This window comes from Gigantopelta aegis, chromosome 3 (genome assembly GCF_016097555.1).
Source record: "Gigantopelta aegis isolate Gae_Host chromosome 3, Gae_host_genome, whole genome shotgun sequence".
In the NCBI taxonomy this organism is placed as follows: Eukaryota; Metazoa; Mollusca; class Gastropoda; order Neomphalida; family Peltospiridae; genus Gigantopelta; species Gigantopelta aegis.
The window spans coordinates 15,569,581-15,584,950 of NC_054701.1; the positions used below are offsets into that span (position 1 = coordinate 15,569,581).

Genomic DNA, 15,370 nt, shown 5'->3' on the forward strand with positions numbered 1-15,370 from the left:
GGGAAAGTGCACACAAAAGATCCTTTCTTGTTAGTGCAAAAAATGTAGCAGGTTCCTCTCAGAATTATCAAATGTTTGACGTCTAGTAGCCGATGATTAATTAATCAATAAGCTCTAGTGGTGTCATTAAGCAAAACAAAAGAAACAAACATCTGAAACAGCACTTGGATGTATATAAAACAAGATTACAATGTCAAACTTAGTAACACGTACATGATATTTGCCTTGTGTATGGAAGTCACCTTCTTATGGCCGTGCTCTGGTGGTGTCATTAAACAAAACAAATCTAGTGACATGTACATGATATTTGCCTTGTGTATGGCAGTCACCTTCTTAAGGCCGTGCTCTGGTGGTGTCATTAAACAAAACAAACCTAGTGACATGTACATGATATTTGCCTTGTGTATGGCAGTCACCTTCTTACGGCCGTGCTCTGGTGGTGTCATTAAACAAAACAAAACAAATCTAGTGACACGTACATGATATTTGCCTTGTGTATGGCAGTCACCTTCTTACGGCCGTGCTCTGGTGGTGTCATTAAACAAAACAAATCTAGTGACATGTACATGATATTTGCCTTGTGTATGGCAGTCACCTTCTTACGGCCGTGCTCTGGTGGTGTCATTAAACAAAACAAACCTAGTGACATGTACATGATATTTGCCTTGTGTATGGCAGTCACCTTCTTACGGCCGTGCTCTGGTGGTGTCATAAAACAAAACAAAACAAATCTAGTGACACGTACATGATATTTGCCTTGTGTATGGCAGTCACCTTCTTACGGCCGTGCTCTGGTGGTGTCATTAAACAAAACAAAACAAATCTAGTGACACGTACATGATATTTGCCTTGTGTATGGCAGTCACCTTCTTACGGCCGTGCTCCACCGCATACTTGAAGGCGTATCTCGCAATCCGCGTCGACTTGGGCTCGGTGATTATCTTCAGACTCTCCACAACACCCGGCACATTCTCAACACAAAGTCAAAATTCAGAAGTGTTAATAAAGTGAGGAATCCATGTGTACGTAGAGCGTAATGTGTGGTGCATAAACAACAGTTTATACAGAAATCAACTGAAGTGCTTCCATATGTATGCAATGCGTTATGTGCAATATGTTAATTCCCTAACACTTCAGTGATCGTTCCAGTACACATCACGCATATTGTGCACAATATGTACACATGGATTCCTAGGTTTTTATGCATTATGCATCACACATTGAGTACATATGGAAGCGCTTCAATTTTTTTTTTTTTATAAACTGTTGTTTGTGCACCACTTGCACATGGATTCCTTGCTTAAGAAAAGGTAAAACAAAAGATCTCAAGTCAGGTGCAGCAAGAGAAGAAAAAAAAAGAGTGAAGTTCTTACAAATTGTACTTGGACAATGGAAATTTCCTGTGAAACTAGTCTTGAAAATAAAAAATTCTAAATGTATACAAATCTCAAATGACGTCACAGAAAAAATTAAAATCTGAAAATCTTTGGAAAATTGTCATCCCTCTCCAACAATTAAAACTTATCTACACATTATGAATAAAATGTAGACAAACCATCTTGTGTTAAATAGGGTAATTTTATAACATGGTCTGGACTGTGAGAAGAAACTTGCTGTAATCAAATATCTGTTTTTTTCAAATGACACTATTCAGACGCTGGTCAAACAAAGAGCTAGATAGAAGGGACCAATTTTTGTTTAGCTAAATGATCTTAATTAACTGGCCAGATAAGCAGTAATCATTTAGAAATGTTGAAATGACATGTGCTTAATTATTACACTGTCAGCTTCTCACCTCATGTTCAAGGTTGCTGTATTCACCCTCTGTGTTTTCTCGTATCAAAATGATATCAAGATCCTTATGTTTAGTTTTCACTCCAGGAAATGACTTACACCAAACAACACTAGCAAACAAATTCAAATCAATCCTGAAAACAAGGGTACAACCATATATTTCTGTGAACATTAACATCTGCAGATCTATAACATAAAAAAAAAAAAATGAATTCATGTATTAGTGGAATAAAATAACTGTAAATGTTTATTATCCACATATTATTAAAAAGAAATATTGAGAAAATCCATATAATTGTAAACTGAACCATTTAATATCACATTTTTAAATTGTATGTCTCTGAAAAAAAAAAATGTACGGGGCATGTACACATAAATATTGACAAGCTAAATCCATTTATTATCTTAATTTATTAATCTAAATACACAACACAAACCATCCCAATGAAAGAAAACAATAGCAATTTACCTTAAAGCAACATTCATTGAAGAAAAGGTAGGATCATCAAATTTTGTTTCAATATTGCCTAAAAAAGAAGACGATAAAAACTCTTACAAAGATAAATAAATATTTGAAATACGTGTATGACAATAGATGGAAAGGAAAAAATTAAGTTTTCCTTAAACTATGGTTATTTGGTACCAAACATACGGTTATTGCATCACTTGGCTACAATAATGAAAGGAAGGAACCTATGATGGTGGTGATAAAATCGGATTTACCTTTGATTGCGACACCGTTTCTGCGAACTGACATCAAGGCATTTTTCAAGTCTTCTGGCTCCCGTGTTGATGCATTAATCACAACTTTTTCAAAATCAATGGGAGCACCAGCATATCTGAAACACATTACAGGTTACTACGGTGTAATGCCGTGTTAATGAAAATGAAACAAAAGACGCAAACATTTATTTAATTAACCAGGACTCACATTGGCAATAATTTTGATTTAGCTAATTTTCAGATATATCGAATATTTCTTTGAAAAATATCACAAAATGGTTAATTTAGACAAACATTTTATTTGTCAAATGCTAAACGTTGTAGCTAGTATGTTTACAAATCAGCAATTGGCTAATTTGGCAATGGACAAGGTAAGCCCAGATTTACACTGATATGTGTTAAATGCAAAAACAACATAACTGTATACCACAGTAAACTGCTTCACCCCTCATTTAATTGTGTTAATGATGATGGCAGGCATTAATAATGATGGGAGTGTTTTTATTAGTAAAAACCCTGACCAAATCTACTCTGTCTCAAGATGTGTATGTAACTAAATATACTGATATTTACTTGAAGACTGTCTGCACATGGTCAAGCAGCTCTGGGCCAACACCATCGCCTGTTAACAGTGACACTGTGTGTCGTCCACCATACTTCGCACAGTTGGCAGACTGAAATAAACAATTCATTGCATTCTGTTTTCACATGCTCGTTTTATTTCATTTCATTTCAGTTTTGTACTTACATGCATTTGAAAAAACAACAACAATATTTAGCTTGTAGGCTAATTCTGTTATATTTTAATTCAATAATGCTCTAAAATCATCTCATAGGTCATCATTTTTCACACACTAAACCAAACCCTCACCGCAATCAGCAATCCATGTTTGTTTTCTTAGTACATATTTCTTTTGACCTTCCATGTTAAAAAAAATAGCAAGCCATATTTGCTTTCCTATTTCAAGCGCTCCATCAGTGGCTTCATCGCTGCTCCAATGTCATTTTGACCAGGCTGCCCATGTTGACTGAGACTCATTGATGGCTAGCCACTATTTTTGGATATAAGACAGTATTTAAGCAGTCTATTGTGACTGTGAATTCTGATTAACCATTCTCATGGTACTGATGCTATCTGAGATACACCCTAAGCAAAACAAGACAATAATGAATAGGTTTCACATAAATATAATCATTAAATAGACAACTCAATCAGGTAAACGGTGAGGTGCTTTTAAACAGTAATCATAAAAATATAAACAGTTCTAAATAAAACCTGGATATCTGTGGCATCGGAAACATATGTCCGTCTTCTGTGACAGTTAGCGGAGCATGCAACACCTGTTTGAAAATTGGGCACCTGAAAGAATAATTATAGTATATATAGTACAGAACTACTAAAAGGTGTTAACATAAGTAATCATTTGAATGTAAAACAAAGCTGGACTTCATTTGTTCTTGGATGGGTTAGCTCCTGAAGGGACTAAGTCATGTGAACATTGCCCCTATTGGGAATTGCTTGGAATTAAATGTAGTCATTTTACAACCATTAAATTTTATGTGTGATGCAGGGTTGAAAATTAACATGAAAACCATGGTCGCCAGCAGGGCAAGTTGAAAAAAAATCTTACTGGCCCTTCTCAAATTCAAACTAGCCCTCCAATTATCCCATTGGAATTTAAGTGCACAGCCAAAATCAAAACTAGAATGTTCTTTGTTGAATAATGACCATGTGCGCACAGCATATAGTCCGTTTTCGTCAAACGGAAACCGATCAATTGGCATGCAACTTCATAAAGAATAAAGTTAAAATTCATATAAAAACATGTTATTAAGTTTTAAACCCATACCAACTGCAATAAACAAATTTGAGAAAGAAATCCAGAAAAATATAAATGTTTCTTTACAAATTACCATTAAATTATACAGATTAAATTTCGTTTTTAATACAAGGGTGAAGACAAAATGCTAGAATAGTCAAGATATGCAGCTTGACTTGCATTGTCTCTCAAGTCAAAGATAATGCAGTACAGAGGGACTAAAAGTAGAACTGTGCGTGCCTTAGAGTGGCAGGCCTCTTTGTGGCGATGCAAGAGGGATGAAATTTTCATAAAGGATTTCCTCGATAGTGCTTGTACTCCAACAGACATAGAGATCCATGTAATTGACTATTTTGCAAAATGCCCATTATGCAGAGATACGACCCTGATCATGTATTACGGTTTTGTTGTTCAGATTACCTGGATGTTCCATCAATTGCCTTAAAACCTGCAGTTTGATGGTAACTTATATAGATTATTTTTTAAATTTACACTTATCTCCCAACCCCCCCCCCCCCCCCAAAAAGTAATTTAAGATGGTATGGGTTTAAAACTTAATAAACTAATATGTTCTTATAATAATTTTATGTTTATTCATCATGCTATTTCATCGGTTCCATTTTGACACAAATGGACAATAGCCTAAAAATTAATATTTTCTGCCTCAGGAACATGTAATTTTGTGTTTGTGTGTACGCGCACACGTGTGCGTTTAATTTAGATATTGTAAATGCTTCAGTAGTAGGCTACTAATAAAGTAAATATCAAAAGAAAAATAAACCTGTGAAAAAACCCACGTTTTACTAAAATATGTTATCATATTACAAAGCATAAAAACATACTTAAATTGCTTATTACAGTAAATTTCAACGGTTGTGTCAACATGCAAGTCTTGGTGTCAGGACTTTTAAATCTGATCTGTTCTTATTGCATGCAAATCGCTTAAACTTAAAACAATACTGACATTGACAATCAATTAACTGACCTTTGGAATAATCCCTGTAGTAATGGAAAAATGTCATTGTTATTTTTATATGCACACATGCGCTCATGTTAGTATGAGTTAAAAGTACAATATAGATTTTGATTTTGTCCTAGAATAATATAAGCTAATTAAATATGATTAATTTTTACCATAACACTGAATTATCAATTGTCAAAAAGTAGATCTACTAGATAATTATGACATATCCAGTCCATTCGAATAAGCCGACGACTTCTATATTTTATAAATATTTTATGTCTGCAATACGTTTTGAGCTCTACTTTTAAAAACACCCGGCCCAAAACCACAGAAGCCGAGTTTGGCACTGTCAAAATATAGAACATGTTCTATGTCTTCTGCTGCCAAATCTATAGTTCGCACCAACACAAATGCGGTGTGTTTTGTTACAATCGATTCGGTTTCAGTGTGTGTCATATTTAACTGGTACCATACTCGCCAGACCCTAAATTCGATGGTCATCCAATGGACTACTTTTGTAAAATTCTTAGTCACCCTCTGTCAATAAAGGTCGCCACTGGCGACCTTTATTGACTGCTAATTTTCAACCCTGGGTGGATCTTGAAACAGAGGGTTCTGTGATTTATGAGACTGAAGTGAGCAAAACAGATTTTAGTGTTGACCTCTTTGACCCCTGTGACCTCTCTATGTAAGATTAGGTGTTTTTCGCATTTGTGTGCAGTTTCAGGCAGAAGGCCTTGAAATTTAACAAATTTACTTGATTCTGATCATTTTAGAGGGTTCATTTCAAAAGGTGTAAAGTTATGTCTATGACTAGCACTTACGTCTGCCGTAGATTTACGTTTATGTGCAAGAAGCACTTTATTCTTAAAGACGGTTGTAAACTTAAACATAACTTAGTTGGGATGTAAATCTATGATAGTAGCTCTCTCACTGTAGAAATTAAAAAACAACATTAGAAATAGGGGTGCAACGATACGGTAAAAACCAAATTGTGATATATTGTGATATAAGAAACCGTATTGCAATATATATTGCAATATAGTTAATATTATTTACATTTAATATTTATGGGTTGTTGTGTTTTTAATGAAAACAGAAGGCATAAACTATTTAACGAGTTAAATAAGTAATACTAAGTATAAAAATCGAAATATTTGTAATACTGATTCCATCATAAACCTAAAGGATCATATAAACCACGACATTTATTAGCACAATGTTCTTCTTGGTCATTTTTATTTTTTAACACAATACTAGTCTACTAGAACACTGGTGTGATGATGTCAAACTATTTATAAATTGTCACATTCGGAAATCCTTATTATCGGGCTTTTCCATTGCTGCTCGCTTCAAACGGAAATGTATGTATTGAGTCGCAATGTTTCGGCAGATCGACCAGAGGTACCGCGGTTCGTATTGAGCTGATCAATTATCGCGGTATACCGGTTTATCGTTGCAGCACTAATTAGAAACGATGGCTACCGGGTAAATAACAAATGTGCAAAACACAATTTCGTTTGTCATCTGCTAATAATAACATGGCGGATCATGGCATTTTGCTATTGGTAGGATCTGCGTTTTGGTACAAACTTTAGGACATTCTTAAAAAAGAAAAGATAACTCAGGAGAAATGTGGCAGAATCGAAAACATCTTTTCGATCAAAAAAAGAAAAAGAAAAAAAAAGAAGAAAAAAGTTCAATCCGTGGGCGTTCGCTATGTGCTTCAATTATTGGAAATGCTGCCATTTTCTGCAAATAATAGTAAATAATGGTGATCGTGCTTGATTTATTATATGTACACAACTTACGTGCAGCATTAGTTGTAACCGGAGGTACTCTTATATTTATGTCCAACTTTACACATAACTTACGTTTACGTTGTTTCATGAATAGCTCTTCAGTCATAGATTTACATTTATGTGTAAAACTAGACTTATGATGTTTTGTGAATATGGGTCCTGGACAAGATTAGTAAAATTAATGGTTTGGACGATTACTTGTTTGAACTTTATTTTTGATGAAAGTGCTTCTGAATTATAAAGAAGAACCTTACAAATGAAAAACAACCAAGGAACAACACATCTGATACCAACTGTTCAAACCGTACATGATAAGTCAAACCTCACCGAGTTTTAAGCATAACGGAATTAGGGGCATTGACACTTGCAAGTGTGTCCTTAGCAACTCTTAGTAATCTAACAACAGTTTAGTTGCAGGAAAAAGTCAGTTCTGGTTATACATACCAACACAATGATATATATATATATATTAAAATATCAAACCTGTCCATATTTCAATACATTTAATCTGATATGTGTACATTTGCTTGAAAGCAGACGCTGTATCACAGAAGCTGCCATTCTTTTTGTTATTTGGTATTTCCCAACACTATCTAGAAGGCCCAGATGACAAATGTCATAATTTATTCCTTATTTTAGTTTAAAATTTATTTACATCATGAGTTAAGCAGTGGATATATTTGCTTTTTAAAACGATTTTTTGTTATCTTCAGTTGATCTTTTTAGGGTTGTTTGTTTTATTATCTATAAGGCTCATTCTTCGACTGACTAGCATTCATGTGATAAAAATACTTCATTAAAGTATCTTAGGAAAAATGCATACATATTCCTTTAAAATGATGCTGATTGAACTGTGTAATATATTGTGATCTCTACATATTTTTTAGTTTATTTTCAACAGCCATTTCCTAAGTAACAAATAAAATAGACTGGGATGCCGTTGTAATATTTTGGAGACGGGTTTCCTTTCTTTTGGTGGAAATCACCTCAGACAACCAGGGATCTCGTTTTTGACGCTACTGTGATTCTAGCGAACTTTTTTGACTGGAAGTTATCGATTGGTAAAACAAAAAAGCTTGTCAAGGGAGACAATTCTTTATTACTTATGTACATTTATCAGTTTTATTTGGAGCACCAGCGTAAATGTTTCGACATTGTCCCAATACCAATAATGAGCTCTTTTTAATGGTATATCGTACAAATGAATATAAAGAGACCTTGTATATGAACATAACGTACTGTAATTGTTATATATTTATCTTAAAATTTATTTATCAAGTTTATTAATTAATTTCTTTGATATCAAATAAAATTACTATTTCCCCTTTTTATATTGGTTTGAAAACCCCCCAATCCAATACGTCTTGCTTACTAGCAATAAAGCATACATGTTGTTTGTTTTAATTTGTAACCTTTGGTTGTTTTGTATTCCTGCTTTGTTTTTTGTTTTTGTTGATTAGGGGTCTTTTTTGGTGTGTTTATGTCGGGGGGTGGGACTCACCTTCTGCATCTTGTATGTATTAAACTTTTCGTTACATATTTTTGTTCTTGAAATGCATTCTTGGGGTCGCTGTAACCCAGCTAGACTCACAACCCATCTTTAGCCATCTCCAAAGAAAAAAAGAAGAAAAAAACAACAATTTGAATTTATGTTAAGGTAAGTACGACTCACACATTACTAAGTGGCAATGTTCAGAATGATTTGTGTCAATCAAATGAAACACCAACCCACTTCTGCAACATGATACACATCAATGTTCAGAATGGGTTGTGTATAACATAAAACACCAAGTCACTTCTGCAACATCACATACAGCACCTCTAAATATTCTTAAAAAATTAAATAAATTAATACAAAGAAAAGTCATAGTAATAATAAGAAAAGCAACTGAACACACATTTTACACGTTATTTATCAAGAGGTTGATCATCTTGGGGTCGCTGTAACCCAGCTAGACTCACAACCCATCTTTAGCCATCTCCAAAGAAAAAATAGAAGAAAAAAACAACAATTTGAATTTATGTTAAGGTAAGTACGACTCACACATTACTAAGTGGCAATGTTCAGAATGATTTGTGTCAATTAAATGAAACACCAACCCACTTCTGCAACATGATACACATCAATGTTCAGAATGGGTTGTGTATAACATAAAACACCAAGTCACTTCTGCAACATCACATACAGCACCTCTAAATATTCTAAAAAAATTAAATAAATTAATACAAAGAAAAGTCATAGTAATAATAAGAAAAGCAACTGAACACACATTTTACACGTTATTTATCAAGAGGTTGATCATCTTGGGGTCGCTGTAACCCAGCTAGACTCACAACCCATCTTTAGCCATCTCCAAAGAAAAAATAGAAGAAAAAAACAACAATTTGAATTTATGTTAAGGTAAGTACGACTCACACATTACTAAGTGGCAATGTTCAGAATGATTTGTGTCAATTAAATGAAACACCAACCCACTTCTGCAACATGATACACATCAATGTTCAGAATGGGTTGTGTATAACATAAAACACCAAGTCACTTCTGCAACATCACATACAGCACCTCTAAATATTCTAAAAAAATTAAATAAATTAATACAAAGAAAAGTCATAGTAATAATAAGAAAAGCAACTGAACACACATTTTACACGTTATTTATCAAGAGGTTGATCATCTTGGGGTCGCTGTAACCCAGCTAGACTCACAACCCATCTTTAGCCATCTCCAAAGAAAAAATAGAAGAAAAAAACAACAATTTGAATTTATGTTAAGGTAAGTACGACTCACACATTACTAAGTGGCAATGTTCAGAATGATTTGTGTCAATCAAATGAAACACCAACCCACTTCTGCAACATGATACACATCAATGTTCAGAATGGGTTGTGTATAACATAAAACACCAAGTCACTTCTGCAACATCACATACAGCACCTCTAAATATTCTAAAAAATTAAAATAAATTAATACAAAGAAAAGTCATAGTAATAATAAGAAAAGCAACTGAACACACATTTTACACGTTATTTATCAAGAGGTTGATCATCTTGGGGTCGCTGTAACCCAGCTAGACTCACAACCCATCTTTAGCCATCTCCAAAGAAACAAATAGAAAAAAAAAAAAACAACAATTTGAATTTATGTTAAGGTAAGTACGACTCACACATTACTAAGTGGCAATGTTCAGAATGATTTGTGTCAATCAAATGAAACACCAACCCACTTCTGCAACATGATACACATCAATGTTCAGAATGGGTTGTGTATAACATAAAACACCAAGTCACTTCTGCAACATCACATACAGCACCTCTAAATATTCTAAAAAAATTAAATAAATTAATACAAAGAAAAGTCATAGTAATAATAAGAAAAGCAACTGAACACACATTTTACACGTTATTTATCAAGAGGTTGATCATCTTGGGGTCGCTGTAACCCAGCTAGACTCACAACCCATCTTTAGCCATCTCCAAAGAAAAAAAGAAGAAAAAAAAATAACAATTTGAATTTATTATGGTAAGTACGACTCACACATTACTATGTGGCAATGTTCAGAATGATTTGTGTCAATCAAATGAAACACCAACCCACTTCTGCAACATGATACACATCAATGTTCAGAATGGGTTGTGTATAACATAAAACACCAAGTCACTTCTGCAACATCACATACAGCACCTCTAAATATTCTAAAAAATTAAAATAAATTAATACAAAGAAAAGTCGTAGAAATAATAAGAAAAGCAACTGAACACACATTTTACACGTTATTTATCAAGAGGTTGATCATCTTGGGGTCGCTGTAACCCAGCTAGACTCACAACCCATCTTTAGCCATCTCCAAATATGAAAAAAAAAAAAAAAAAAAACACTTTGAATTTATAATGTAAGTAAGTACGACTCATGCATTACTAAGTGAATGATTTGTGTCAATGAAATGAAACACCAACCCACTTCTGCAACATGATAAACATCAATATAAATTATAATTAAACATTGAATTAAAGTAATACTAAACAAAATTAATACTAGTAATAAAAAAAATAACAACTAAATTGATAATTATTCATGCCCGACATAACTTCATAAATATTCATCTCACTTGTATTGCAGTATTTCTCGAACTATCTGCCTTCTGTAGAAATGCAGGTTAGGGCATTTAGGAACACATTTGTTTGTTAAAATCGCTTTTGCCATTGCGCAAACATACACCCCACAACTACTTGAATCTGTCTGTCGATCGAAACCAGGCATTTCTGAGTAAATAACCAAAGACCAAGCTTTAACATTTAAGGGCTTTCCAAAGCACATTGTGTGTTCAAACATCAAGTATCTGGTTATCTGAAAAATAACCAAGTCATTTCTTCGCCCAAGTGAGTCACAATAATATAATATATTATGTAATGTGTCCATCACTACTACAGTCCAATGGTTGTTATTTTCATTTAACGGAATAACTACATATCTATAATCCCACCATCTCTTATTTTTACTTTCTGGTATATGAATTGTCCATCTTGGTTGATGGGTATTACAATGAACCAACAACTTTTGACTAAACCAACCACAGTCTACCATGTGAATGTCTTGATGTTTCAGTTGCTTTTGCAAAGTGAATGTCGGCTTGATGTTTCAGTTGCTTTTGCAGTGCAATCATGTATACAGTCTACCATGTGAATAGCTTGATGTTTCAGTTGCTTTTGCAGTGCAATCATGTATACATTAATGTGGTTGCTGTTTAGACACCTATCTGTATCAAGAATAAGGTTTAAAAAGTCTTCAGTTATGGTTATTCCTCCAATTTCAACAGCAACAGTGCTTTCCAGTTGATTCTTTTTTATAGGACTGCAATCAACAAATAGCTCAGATTTCTTAACTTTTAATTCTTTTTTACAGAATTGCAACTTCTCAATAGACATCTGTTTTTGCACAGTTTTGTCATAAAACAATAATATATTTTTGTATATTTTAAAATCAGTAATGCATACAGCTTTACTGATTTTCCTATTATCATTAATGATTTCTATTAAATTGCTGCCATCAATACAAAAAAGAATCCATTTTCCATCCATTTCTGCAACAATTGATTGTAACTTGTATGTTGTTCCATCAAGGATTGTTGCAGTACTAATTTCATCTAGTGTTAAATGAATTATATCATGAAGTCTGATGCTAGTACAGTCTGATATGTTTACTATCAAAGTGCTTGGTAAACTGGTGATGAATACTGAAGTTATGTCTTCTGAACATGTGCATATCTCTCCATTGTTGTCATTTGGTTTCATAATAAGTCTATTAATATTATGGTTGGAAAAGACATCTGAGTGAATGATGAAAATACTGTCACCATGCACAAACTTTTCATTACATTTACTGCAAGATTTAAATTGTAAACGAAGAGTTTCAAAGCTTTCAGCGGTTAAAAGTGAACCCAGATTATTGTTTTTGCTGCTAAATAAATGTTCCAAATACAAATATAGAAATGAACATGGGTCCATAACATTAAATCTTTTCCGGTGTTCTTCCATTTTGTGCCAAATATGTATTTTGATGTCCTCTTGTATCTCCTTGCTGTATTTATCTGATGATAGACATTGAATAATCTTATAACTGGACAATGTATGCATATTGCTTCGCGATTCATTGTAAATGCATTTGAAACCACTGCTAACAGACAATGCGTGAATAACAGCTGTGGTGAATAATGGCATTTCCTTGTCTACTCTATCATAGATTAACATATAGCATGTACGATTCAAGTTGTCAGCTGTAAATGACAGAGACTTATCATTACATGAAAAAAATGTGCCACACTGTTCAATAAGTGCAGTATAGTGGCCTTGTTTATCTGAAATCCCATGATGACATACAACACTCTTCAGCTGATAATGAATTTTTGATTTCTTTACATTACTACTGTTATTGTTACATTCCACAAATAAATCATGAGATACTTCAACATAATTTGAATTTTTGCTGGCATATTCATAATATAAGAACCTTCCAATAGTTACAACAATAGTTGATGTGCAAGAAACAATCTGTTTTTTTGTAAAACATTTGTCATTCGAGCATACACAATACTTTTCCATCATCTCTGATTTCAAAGATTCGTCTACCAGCTGTTGTACAGATACATAGTCCATTGTATCAAGGTGACAGGTAATTAGCTGTCCACAATTAATTTCACCATAGGTTGTGGAGCCACATTTTAGACAAACGTACTCTTGTTTTAGCACAATATTTCCTTGGACTTTGGCAATTAAATTTCCTATAATTTTAATGAAAAATTCATTAGCATCCTGTTGACCATTGACATTTATCCCCATGGCACAAGTCACATTTGAAACTGCATTGTGCAAAAGATCTTCCGGTACTGCCTCACAGTGTTTACTGCCATCTTTTAAGTGTTTCAGAATTGTAATCACACTTTCCTCAGCTATCTTAGTAGGCAATTTAACACATTCATCTGAACATACATCAAGAGGATGACATTCACTTTCCTTTATAATTAAATCTGCTACATCACTTGCTGCCAATGATTGCATTACTGCATTAAACCAACATGTGTTGCCAAAATTTTTCATTGGTCTCCAAATGAACCCAACAGCACTCAGACCATCTTTGGTCATATCATCACATTCGAAACTATCTGTGATTAAAGTCTTGTCTTTACCATAATCTTTGTAACATTTATCATGCAATAAACTTGACTGATTATTTACACCAGTTGCAAAATGTCTTGTTTCGACTTCTCTTGGCGTGTTAACATTTATTTTATATTTTGGTGCTTGCTGGAAAATACCTTTTGTCTTGAAATTGTCAGGTTGCTGTTTTGTTTTTGCCCAAGTTTCTATGATTGTTGTGTTTATTTTTTTTACCATAGCCTTTTTGTTCTTTTTAGTATATTTCTTCACTTTCAAACAATCAACAACTGCCAACTTCTGTACTGAAACTGTCTGACTGTTTAATTTTTCTGAAAAATCATCAAGCCTATGTTGTGTTCTGCCTTGTAGTCCAATATGTTTCAAAATTCGAAATCGATTTTCAATGGTGCTAGTTGTTTTCACTTGGTCATGAATAAAGTTAAAAAAACCATTACTGCTTGGAACTTTGGATGACATCTGTCTACTTTGTGATACATGTTTCAAAGGTATATTGGACCATAATGGAAAAATAGGCAACAGCTTTTTACATAAATATTGAAGAAATACATCTGAAAAATATGGATTGATGTTACTGGTGACAACTAATTACAATCGAGACCCATACAACCGCAATACCCACCCTTACTGCCCTTAATTTTTGCGGTTTTCGTGATGATATTGGCTATATAGTTCCTAACTCTACCTTATAATAGGGTATCAGCCACACTTAGTGACTGATGTCACATCATTTAGTTCTGTCTGTAAATGGAGCCTGAAAATAGGCAACAACTAATTGTAATCGGGACCCATACAACCCCAATACCCACCCTTACTGCCCTTAAACCGGTTTTCGTGATGATATTGGCTATATAGTTCCTAACTCTACCTTATAATAGGGTATCAGCCACACATAGTGACTGATGTCACATCATTTAGTTCTGTCTGTAAATGGAGCCTAAAAATAGGTAACAACTAATTTACACGGATACCCATACAACCCCAATACCCACCCTTACTGCCCTTAAACCGGTTTTCGTGATGATATTGGCTATATAGTTCCTAACTCTACCCTGTAATAGGGCATCAGCCACACAGTGACTGATGTCACATGATTTAGTTCTGTCTGTAAATGGAGCCTGAAAATAGGCGACGACTAATTACAATCGGGACCCATACAACCCCAATACCCACCCTTACTGCCCTTAATCCGGTTTTCGTGATGATATTGGCTATATAGTTCCTAACTCTACCCTATAATAGGGTATCAGCCATGCACAGTGATTGATGTCACATAATTTAGTTCTGTCTGTAAATGGAGCCTGAAAATAGGCGACAACTAATTTAACGGGACCCATACAACCCCAATACCCACCCTTACTGCCCTTAAACCGGTTTTCGTGATGATATTGGCTATATAGTTCCTAACTCTACCCTATAATAGGGTATCAGCCACACATAGTGATTGATGTCACATCATTTAGTTCTGTCTGTAAATGGAGCCTGAAAATAGGTGACGACTAATTGTAATGGGGACCCATACAACCCCAATACCCACCCTTACTGACCTTAAACCGATTTTCGTGATGATATTGGCTATATAGTTCCTAACTCTACCC

At 34.1% G+C, this 15,370-nt stretch overlaps 1 protein-coding gene across 4 annotated transcripts in view; it reads right to left on the bottom strand.

Annotated features, from left to right (window-relative positions):
- Nucleotides 1–7,681, bottom strand: part of LOC121367573 (isocitrate dehydrogenase [NAD] subunit gamma, mitochondrial-like) — a 29,409-nt gene extending 21,728 nt beyond the window's left edge. For all 4 annotated transcript variants that reach the window (XM_041491841.1, XM_041491839.1, XM_041491840.1 and 1 more), the window contains exons 1-7: nucleotides 7,587–7,681; nucleotides 3,794–3,877; nucleotides 3,091–3,191; nucleotides 2,518–2,633; nucleotides 2,264–2,321; nucleotides 1,796–1,928; nucleotides 838–971 (exon numbers count right to left, since the gene is read on the bottom strand). In XM_041491841.1, coding sequence (XP_041347775.1) covers nucleotides 838–971; nucleotides 1,796–1,928; nucleotides 2,264–2,321; nucleotides 2,518–2,633; nucleotides 3,091–3,191; nucleotides 3,794–3,877; nucleotides 7,587–7,664 — 704 coding nt within the window. In that variant the 5' untranslated portion in view covers nucleotides 7,665–7,681. The remainder of the gene's footprint in view (nucleotides 1–837; nucleotides 972–1,795; nucleotides 1,929–2,263; nucleotides 2,322–2,517; nucleotides 2,634–3,090; nucleotides 3,192–3,793; nucleotides 3,878–7,586) is intronic.
- Between the last annotated feature and the right edge of the window lie 7,689 nt (nucleotides 7,682–15,370).